Below are 11,134 nucleotides of genomic sequence, written 5' to 3'. Positions count from 1 at the left end.
TCTGGCCTCCACTAGGAAATGAACACCTGAATTTCTTATGACTCCCAAGATCACCTTTTGAAAATCACTGTGTGGACCCCCTCTGGCTTACCCATTCAGAGGTTATATGGCACAGAGCTTAAGAGCTTGGGTTTTGCTGTCTAAAAGAACTGACTTTAAACTCCATGGTTTTACCCATTAAGTGATGTTGGGCAAGTTATTTAATCTTTCACCCCCAGTTTTCTCCTGTGTAAGATGAAAACTTTAATAAGATTTTAGTTAAGATCCTGAATGCATAGACATTGACCAGTAAGAGCGAGCACTGAGGTGGGCTGCTCTCCCACACTGCTTCCAACTGGTAGAGTATTAGTCCTGATTGTTAAGGAATAGTGGGATAATCCATGCAATTTGCTTTTCAGCATTCCTGGCACATAAAAACATCAAATGTTAGCTGGCAATGTCACTCTTTATAGTCTCATTTTTAAAATGCACTTTTAGGGGCCCCTGGGTGGCTCAGTTGGTTAAGGGTTTGACTTTGGCTCAGGTCATGATTTCACAATTCGTGGGTTCAAGCCCTGCGTTGGGCTCTGTACTGACAGCTCAGAGCCTGGAGCCTGCTTCAGATTCTGTATCTCCCTCTCTCCGCCCTTCCCCTGCTCACACTCTGTGTGTGTGTGTCTCTCTCTCAAAAATAAATAAACATTAAACAATTGAAAAAACAAAAGGATTCAGAGTCTGTATCACTCAGGTCCCCTCCATCTGAAGAAACAGTTCAAGAAAGCACTCTAAACAAATAGCAAATAAAGATGGAAATAAATCAGAAAAATTATGGGAAAGGAAACAGAGGAATTCATGATGTAAAATAAATATGAACCTAAAGTAACATATAATGCAATATATTATCAACCCATGTGCTTAAGGTGAATGGACTGAATTTTCTTATATAAAGGGAGAGACAGACTGGGTCAAGCAACAAAATCCAGGCATATGCTGTTTACAATAAACACCTGTGAGGTTGGTCAAAAAGCTACCAGGCAAACAAAAAGCAGAAATTTCAGTATTACAGAAAACTAATTGAAAGTTCAGAATCAAAGAGATGGTTCTTATACATTGATAAAAGGCACAATTTATGAGGAAGCATAATAGTATAAAACCTGCTAAATACATAAGGCAAAAATTTATAAATTCTGAGGACTTGATAAATACAATTCTGTGGGAAAATTCAGTACATTTGTGTCAGAATTAGATCTAGGAGAGAAAAGATAAGGTCCTACAGAAATTGAGTAGTATAATTAAAAATCTTGATTTAAGAGGCATATAGAAACTTCTTTCCCTAGTGTCCATAGAAAATTAACAAAAATGAATTATGAGCTTTGTCGTCCTCATCCATAGATGATGCATGTGCTTTTAATTGCCTTTATTATTTTCCCACCTTATTAGTGCAGTTTTACTAAGAATAGTGTCTCTCCTTCCAGCTGCAGGGGCATGAGGAGACATGTTAACATTTTTTCTAAGATGCTTTTTTGCTAGTAGTTATTAAGAAGTTTTGCATTTTCCATTTTATTATTGTGCACTTTAAGACAAAGAAGCCCCCCAAAATTAAACTGTAGCAAAATAGAGAAACAACAAAGCCGAATTATCTTTAATGATAATGCAATAAAGGCAAGTGATGCTCTTCCTCACAAAGGTGGCTTTTCATGACAAGGCTAAACCAAAAGGGAAAAGAAACAAAAAGGGTTGCACTGAAATGTATGACACTGGGGTGCCTGTGTGGCTCAGTCGGTTAAGCATGGGACTCCTGATTTCACCTCAGGTCATGATCTCATGGTTTGTGAGTTCGAGCCCCAAATGGGTCTCTGCACTGACAGTGCAGAGCCTGCTTGGGATTCTTTCTTTCCCTCTCTCCATGCTCCACCCACCTCTCAAAATAAATAAATTAACTTTAAAAAAATCTTTAAAATGTATGTATATTATACTTAAGTGCTTATGTAAAATTAAATACATCAGGTATATGTAAATTAAATGAAAATGGGGGGAAAAAAGTCGAATTCACTTTTACTAAGGCACAGTTTGGGACCCTCAGCTTCTGAAACTTATTTTAACCATCTCAGTTTATTTTCCATGTATAAATGTGTTCTATTTAATGGTTTTATAAGCATGTTGGAAATGGTTTTGGAACCTAAACCTGTAACACTCCTAGCTTCTCCTAAGATGTATGTACTTGCGAACTTTGGATGTTTTATTCCCAGCTAGAAAAGGTCCAGAAAACTGCGAGGCACGAAGTAGGTGCTCAGTAATTATATGGTTTACTGGATGGGTGAGTAAAGTGATGCTGCCTATTGGGGGTCATCCTGTCTGGGAAAGGTCGTCTGCAGCCAGGGTCCAACTCTCAGACCCACCTGGCGCACGTGTTCTTGGTTAACCGGAAAGGGAAGGAGTCACGCGCCCGCACGGCTGCTGCGCTCAGAGGACCCTAATCGCACACTATCCTCTGGGAGGAGCTGTGCCTGCCAGGCGAGTCTGAGGCTCCTGTGGGGCGTGGGCGCGTGGGCGCAGTGCCCCCTCCGCCAGCCAATGGGAAAAGGGGCTCACCGGCCCGGCGAAGAAGTGTCCGCGCCTGGCGCAGCCCTCCACGTGTTTGCTCCAGCGCGCAGCTGCGTAGGGACCTCGCGCATAAAAAGTCCGAGTGAGCTCCCATTTCGCATCAAGCAGCTGGTACCTGTTGAGGCGTTTTTTTCACTTTTTGCCTTCCCTCTTTGGCTCGTGGCTTTCAGCACTGGGATTTAACCCGCTCTTGACCCCCTCTGTGACCCAAGGTATGGAATGACCCTCCTCTTCCCCGACGGTGTATTGCCCGTTCTAAACTAGCATGTTAGGTCTTGTGAGGGCCTTTTCAGCGCCCATATTCTTAGGGAAGACAGGGAAGGGAATGGAGACCCCGACCCGTGGTCCAGAAGGAGGAACCATCAGACCCCTCGGGTAGAGAACGCGGTGGGCCTATGGACGCGGGCCGGACCACCGAGAGAGACCACTTGCCCCTTGCGAGGCCGCGGTCACCCCAACCCCAGTGGGTACGTGGGTAAGGAGTCCGCTTCGGGTGGGGACCTTGTGTGGTCCTTAACTCGCGTGCAGCACCTGTTTCTTAACAGGTCAGGTGGTAGGATTATGCTCACTTTCGTCATACCTGGTAAATAAAGGCACTCCTCTCACATCCCATCCCGGGAGCAGGTGTTTGGCCTTCAATCTGGAAATAATCTCTCCACCTGAGCTCTGCCGTTTTTCCTCTACTTTGTGCTCACTCTCAGCCCTTCATCCTACTGAAGGTGAAACAGCCAAAAACTTTACAGACCCTGTGCTCCACGCTACTGGTTTCTCTCTCTCCTCCTTACTAGCAAAATTCTAGAAAGAATAGTGCATGCTTGCTCCCTGTACCAGTCACATCTACCCATAGTAGTGAGATTTTAAATAACTCCCAACCCTTGTCCCCTAGCAGTGACTTAAAATTGCCCTCTCTACAGTGGTTACCAGTGAGCTCCCACCTGCCAAGTTCAAGTGCAGTCGATGGGCATTCATTTCTTCATCTCTTTGGGATTTGACAAATTGATGTTGCCTTCCTTTTACCTTTCGGTTTATTTAAGGAATGTATTCTGATTAAAATTGTCACAAATTGTCTTAAACCCAAAACGCAACCATGGTTAATATTTTGGCATATTTTCTTTGTTTTTATGCAGAGGTTTTGTTTGAATTACTTAGATCTAATACTGATTGCCTTACCATATGCTTTTAACCCAGCACGTGTTGCTTGTTGCTGCACAAAGAGGTCATTTTAAGGACTGAAAAATCAAGTGTGTGCCATATTTTTAACGCATTTGTTTCATTAATCATAATTTTAATTTGACAATTATTTACTTTTTTAAAAAATACCTTTATGCATAAAACTTTATTTCTATAATTGGGATTCTTTCCATTGGATAATTTCCCAGAGAGAGGTTACTGATTGAAAACTCATGCAGTGTTTTTAAAGTTCTTCCTAGTTGCGGACATGCAGCTTTCCAAGGGTATAGCTATTAACATACTGACAGATACAGCTGCAGTTGATTCTCATCATCATGTTGTTTTGGTTTTTTAAAGTTAAATATTTTTGCCATTTTGATAATTGTGAAATGTCATTGGTATGTATTAGTTTTGATATCTGCTTAAGTTTGAACATTTTCTGAAATACTTGTTAGCTATTTACCTCTTTCCCCCCTGTATGAATAGCCCATTAGCAATAATTTGTTTTTAGTGCTTTTCCTATTTGTATTTGTATTATGTTTTAGTGCATAACCTATTTGTATTATGTCTTTCTGGTAATATTAACCTTTTTATGTAAAGTATTTCTTTTTTAAGTTTGTTTATTTATTTAGAGAAAGTGCACATGTACCTATGAAAGCAGGGTAGGGGCAGAGAGCGAGAATCCCACGCTGTCAGTGCGGAGCCCTATCTGGGGCTCAGACTCACAAACCTGGAGATCATGACCCGAGCGGAAATCAAGAGTCAGATGCTTAACCACCTGAGCTACCCAGGAACCCCTGAACCTTTTAAAAATAACCATATTTTAGGGGCGCCTGGGTGGCGCAGTCGGTTGAGCGTCCGACTTCAGCCAGGTCACGATCTCGCGGTCCGTGAGTTCGAGCCCCGCGTCAGGCTCTGGGCTGATGGCTCGGAGCCTGGAGCCTGTTTCCGATTCTGTGTCTCCCTCTCTCTCTGCCCCTCCCCCGTTCATGCTCTGTCTCTCTCTGTCCCAAAAATAAATAAAAAACGTTGAAAAAAAAAATAACCATATTTTAGTGTGAACTATAGTTCACATGGGAGACAGCATTAAACGTATGTGTGCAGCTTAGTGAGTCATCCATGTAGACCCATAGGAAGCCAAGGAAAAGAACTTACCAGAATCCAAACACCTCGAGGGCATGTCCCTGATCACCAACACCTCCCTAACTGAAGAGGTAGTGTTAGATCTACTTTTATAGGTAGTTACCTCCTTACCCCAGCCCATGTAAAAAGTATGGTTTTAACACCTATACGTGCAACCATAAACAGTACAGTTTTTTTTTTTTAAGCTTTGATTTTCTATAAATGGAATTACATGGTACTTAATCTTTCTGGGACTGGCTTCATTCACTGATGATATTTGTGAGATTCATCCTAGTGACAGGGAGCTGCATATCATATGTGTTCATTGCTGTATAGGATTTCATGGTATGAATTTACCACAGTTTATTTATTGGTTCTATAGATGGGCTCCTGGATCTTTCTAGTACTTGGGAATTACAATCAATGCTGCTGTGGCTATTCTTAAATATCTCTTAGTGTTTGTGCACCCATGTTTCTGTTGGGTGTATTCTGAGAACAGTAATTATAAGCCATAGGGGATGCAGATCTCCAATTAAAAAAATATAACCATTTTATTTAGAAATAGTTTTAGATTTACAGAAAGAGTTCTTACATACTCCTCACCCAATTTCCCCTATTTTAATGTCTTGTGTTACTATTGTGTATTTGAAACCACTAAGGCAATCAATGAAGACTATCAACTAAGTCACACTGAATTCAGATTTCACTACTGTTTCACAGTACTTTTTCTGTTCTTGGGTCTTTTCCAGGATATTGTATTACATATGGTCATCTTGTCTCCTTTGGTCTGTGACAGTTTCTAAGTCTCCCCACCGCCCCCCTTCGTGCCCATTTTTTTTTTTTTTTTTTTTTTTATAACCTTGACAGTTTTGAGAACTACCGATCAGGTATTTTGTAACATGTCATTTTGGGTTTGTCCGATGTTTGCCTCATGTGTAGACTGGGATTTGGGGTTTAGGGGAGGAATATGACAGTGGTGATGTACCATTTTCTTCACATCATTATCAGTGGTACATACTATTAACAATGACCTATGACTGATTGTATTAACCTTGATCACCAGGCTGAGACAGTGTTTATCAGGTTTCCCCACTTAGCAAATCACTAAGCATAGTCCACACTCCTGGGTAGGAGGGGAACGGGGTTAAGATCTACTTCCAGGAGGAGGGAATATCTACATAAAATATCAAATTTTGAATTCTTTAAGAGATTTGTCTCTTTCCCTTCATTCATTCTTTCATTCATTCATGTATAGCCATATGGACTCCTGGATATTTGCTTTCTGCTTTGGGTTATAATAATATAGTATGTTATTTTGGCCAGTGGGAGCTCTTTCCAGTTGGCTTCTATGTCCTTTTGATCTACTCCATCCTTTTTTCCTTTCTGGCACTATGGGCTCTAGGCTTCTTTTATATATTCCCAGCCCCAACCCTAGAACCTGCAGTTTCTTCAAGGAGCCCTGATTCCTTTTATTGAAGAACAGTATTAGAACCAAGATCTGAGTCTGGGTGCATAGCTACAATTTTAATAGTTCATGTCAACAGTTCTGAAGTGGTTTTACTGATTTACACTCCAACTCTATTTGCTGAATTTCCTATAAGGTTTTTGCTGTTGGGGTGCCTGGGTGGTTCAATTGGTTAAGCATGGGACTGGATTTTGGCTCAGGTCATGATCTCACAATCATGAGACAGCCCTGTGTCTGGCTCTGCACTTGGCGTGAAGCCTGCTTGAGATTCTCTCTCTCCCTCTCTCTCTGCCCCTCTCCTGCTTGCACTCTCACTCTCTTTTTTGTTTTTTCATTTGCCATTTGTATTTGAATTCTTATGGACAAGAGGTTTTAACTTCAACATAGTTAACTATATCTCCTAATATTGTGCCCAAGCTGGTAAGTCCCCCTTCTCCTAAGCTATAATGAATATTCTCTATTTTTCCTCCTCTGGTCTGAAGTATTAATGGCTTACTGATTTACTCTAGATTAGTTCTGTGAGGATGCTAATTAATCGTTTCTGAATGGTTTACCAGTTGTCCTAATCTGCACTGGAATGCTTCCCTTTTCAATTATAGTATTCCTTCTATTGTACATTAAAATCTTTTGAGATTGTCTTTTCCTGAGTTATCTACTCTGCTTCTGATTTGTTTATTATGGTAGCATCCTAGAGAAGGACTGATTGAGTTACATACTCAGCAGTAGAGGGTAAGGCTTTGGAAATGGTTTCAGCTGGGGGCAGTTTGCTGCCCTGAGGACCTTTGGCAATGTCTGAAGACACTTTGTCACAACTATGGGAGATTGAAGGTTCTAATAACATCTAGAGTCCTGCAGTGCTGCTACACATTATATAGTGCACCTAAGTGTCACTCAATGAAGAATTTTCTAGCCAACAATGTTAGTAGTGGTGAGATTGAGAAACTCCATTCCTTATGGCGATTCCATAAGGGCAACCAAGAAAGAAAATCAGGCCAGAGTATATGAAAAGGGTGGGAATATCCTATTTTCTAGATGAAGTGTCACTTCCCCCAGACCTTCTCATCTCTACCCTTTCTAGAAAAGAATCCCTCCTTCCTTTGTGTTCTAGAGTCCTATTAGAGCTCAGAAGATTGCCATTGCATATTTAGAGGTTCCTCTTCCTGTAGCCCAGTGTTCAGCACAGGATCCAGTATCACAGAATATGGCCACACAGATTGCATTTAACCCTGAATCCCCCATGCCTAGAAAAATAGAGTGAAATTAAAAGGAAGGGGTACCTAGTAGAAGGAGAATGACCTTTGTAGTTTGATTGGCTACTTGTCAACTCTTTAACCTGGGAAAGTTTCTTAATTTCTGAATCCTTGATTCTATAAAATGTGGATAAAAACCAAACCTTCAGGACTATTTTTAAGACTAAAGAACATTTTCATAACCTATACACAATAGATCCTCAATAAATGTCATTGTTAACATGTGAGGAATGAATATTTTGAACAGGCTTTAATTATAAAGAGCAAAAATTTATATCAATAAATTTGCAAATTGAAATCCTCTTAGACCATGGATTCCCATTTTAGTTCAGAACATGTTGGAATTTATGAATGCCTTCACACAAGAGGAGCAACACCAGACAGCATCTGTTTTCCAAACAAAGGAAGACCACAAAACAAGGAAAAAGAACAATTCCTTCAAGAACAGCATAAAACCTTTGGGAAGGAGGCCAAAGTGTATGGTACTTTCTGTCAGAATTGCACATATCTTGTAGGAGTATAAATCCAATAAGATTCAGAACCATCTAGATCTTGGCTCACAGAGACACCTGGAAAGGCAAGAGGGAAAAAAAGTATCAGATTGTGAAAGTTAAGGGGAAAGAGAATACCAAGAAGGTTCTTATTATATGTATGGCACCCTGTAAGTTAGGTGCACGCAGTAACTTCTAATCTTTGCAGAGGTAGGTACTGTCATTTTTCTTCTAGATATGAAAGTTGAATCCAAAAATACCTGTTGGGTTTTGTAGCAAGATGGTAATTGGTAGGAGTTATCTCAGTGGAATTCTGGTGGCAAAAGTGAGATCACAGTGGATGGAGGAGGAATGATAGGTAAAGTATAGAAGACTCTGAAGAAGCTTGAGCGTGAAGATGAAGGGGATGTGGAGTAAAGGGAACATTTGTGTAAGGCTAGACTTGGGCATGTTTAAATGTTAGTGAGAAGAGCTGAGAGGTCAGGGAGACGTTAAGACAGGAGATCACTAATGAATTAAGTCCTTTAACAATTAGAAGCTGATGAGGTTCAGATCACCGGTGGAGCCAAGAGCTTTACAAAAGGAGAAAGAGCCCCTTTGTTACAAAAAGAAAAATATTGGCCCAGGCACAGTGAAATCTGGAAATTTCTAGGCAGGACCCTAGGGTGTGTTCTGTGCCTCATTTCCCCTCCCCTACCATAGCTTTTCTGTCTTGGAGAAATCTCATTTATCCTTTGAAGTTTCCTCAGATTTACTCCTTTTTTTTTTTTTTTTTTTTGCTTCTTTAAAAAAAATTGTTGGAAACTGTTTTGGTACCATCCTAATCTGTAAACTAGAATATTCTCTGCAGTGCAGACACACACACACACACACAAAAGGCGAGATCCTAAAACAACTGATGGCTCCCTCATTACTGTAGGATAAAGTCCTGATTTACTATGTAATTTTGAGGTAATTCAATTTTTGCTTAAGAAGTAAAATCCCCTTCTCCATTTTCCCCTATCTTTCTTTTCCAGGCCCATTAGCAAGAATAGGGGTAGGTATTATAGAAGACGGGAAAGATCTAGGTTTTCTGAATTTCTAGGCAATTCTGTCTGTACCACTTACTAGTTCTGACTCTCTAGCCAACTGCTGAAAAGGAGATAAGGCACTTGGAGACCTGGGTTAAGCGATTACCTGCAGGTGCCTGTGCTGAATAAAAAACTGAATAAGGCTCTTAAGTGGCTGATAAATAAGAGGAAAACCGGGCTCAGAAGAGGAGGATTTGATAGTTTTTGAAGGGCTGTCCTAGTGGGAGTGAAAGCATGAAATTGCTCAGTTACCTGGAAGGTATTAGGAGAGGGACTGGGTTATAGGAGCCTGCGGTTTAAGTGTGAGTAGTCTTTGCTGATAAATGCCAGAGTGGAATATGGTCATGGGAGTTGAGGTATGGGAAATGAGAGAGCACTGTTTTGGGTGGGCTTTAACTTGGAACACACCCAGAGTATGTGTGGTGTTGGGAAGTGGGTGGGAACAGACCCTCATTGGCTGTGTATGGATGTGTGACCAGAGATAACATGACCAGAAGAGGGAGGTGGTGGCATATCTCAACTGTATGAGCTTCAGGAATAATGATGCATTGCTGGGGTGCAATAACAGTGTTTCAGGGGCTGAGATCTATGTCAGGTGTTGGTGGGGGAGAGAAGGGATGAGGAGAGTTGCCAGTACTTAGTAGGAGCCTGTTCTGTGCCAGGTGATATATGAACTCTACCTCATTTAATCCATACTATGCTTCTCTGAGGGTGATTCTGATCTTCTCACTTTGCAGGAGAGTAAACTGAGGCTCAGAGAGATGAATTGCCTTTATTTATTTTTTTAACATTTATTCATTTTTGAGAGACAGAGCACATAAGCAGGGGAGGGGCAGAGGGGGAGGGAGACACAGAATCGGAAGCAGGCTCCAGGCTCTGAGCTGTCAGCACAGAGCCCGACATGGGGCTCGAACTCATGAACTGAGTGAGAGATCATGACCTGAGCTGAAATCAGACGCTTAACTGACTGAGCCACCCAGGTGCCCCTATTTCTTAACAGCTCATAGGTGGTGGGACTGGGAGTAACTCTGGGAAGGTGGAAGAAACATACAGTTGTCTGTGTTAAAGGCATGTTTTTATGACAGCAAATGTGTTCCAAGAGGCACTATGTCAGTACTGAGCCTAATACACCGGGCTTCAACATATTTGTTGAATTTGTATTTTTATAGGCATTTTGTTTTTCTAATCTTTTCCATCAGTCCTGTTTATTCACATTCTTTTGTTTCCCCCACTGAAGCCTGAGTATTGATCTGTGGACAAGATGACAGATGGGTCATCGTCTTCCTTCTTTCCTGATTTTGGGCTGCTCTTGTATTTGGAGGAGCTAAACAAAGAGGAATTGAATAAATTCAAGTTACTTCTAAAGAATGAGACCATGGAATCCGGGTGCTGCCAGATACCCTGGGCTGAGGTGAAGAAGGCCAAGCGAGAGGACTTGGCTAATTTGATGAACAAATATTATCCGGGGGAACAAGCCTGGGATGTGGCTCTCAAAATCTTTGGCAAGATGAACCTGAAGGATCTGTATGAGAGAGCAAGAGCAGAGATCAACTGTGAGTGATGCTGGGGACCTATCTGGGGGTGGGAGAAGGATGTGCTTCCTGAGGCCCATTGGGATGATTCTATGAAAGGGACTTGGGGATTGAACCATTGTTGGCTCATTTGAGAAACACTGAAGAGGCAGGAGCATTTTGAGTATTGTTACTCAGCCTGGCTCCTTAATTGGGGGTAATTCATCCATCTTGTACCAATTATGATGATTAAAGGAACTGAGTGATAATAATTGTCCCATCTGGTGTTCCTGTGCCTGAACTGCTGCAGATAGTCCTAGGTTGCACTAAATTTTAACTAATTTCAAATATGATTTAAGATCTTTGCAAAAGATGGAATGGGCAAAATTTTGTTAAGGGGCATAAGCCAAGCCAATATTTCTGGTCATTCCTAAGTATGAAATATTATAGACGTCAAAACTTCCTTACTCGT

At 41.3% G+C, this 11,134-nt stretch overlaps 1 protein-coding gene across 1 annotated transcript in view; it reads left to right on the top strand.

The window, feature by feature from the left end:
- Window positions 1–10,394: 10,394 nt before the first annotated feature.
- Window positions 10,395–11,134, top strand: part of NLRP14 (NLR family pyrin domain containing 14) — a 38,656-nt gene continuing 37,916 nt past the window's right edge. Inside the window, exon 1 of the mRNA XM_049650870.1 lies at window positions 10,395–10,704. Within this exon, the coding sequence (XP_049506827.1) occupies window positions 10,413–10,704 (292 nt within the window). The 5' untranslated portion in view covers window positions 10,395–10,412. The remainder of the gene's footprint in view (window positions 10,705–11,134) is intronic.

Source organism: Panthera uncia, chromosome D1 (assembly GCF_023721935.1).
Source record: "Panthera uncia isolate 11264 chromosome D1, Puncia_PCG_1.0, whole genome shotgun sequence".
Classification (NCBI taxonomy): Eukaryota; Metazoa; Chordata; class Mammalia; order Carnivora; family Felidae; genus Panthera; species Panthera uncia.
Note: the sequence above shows the minus strand (reverse complement) of the source record. Positions and strands in the feature narration are given on the sequence as shown.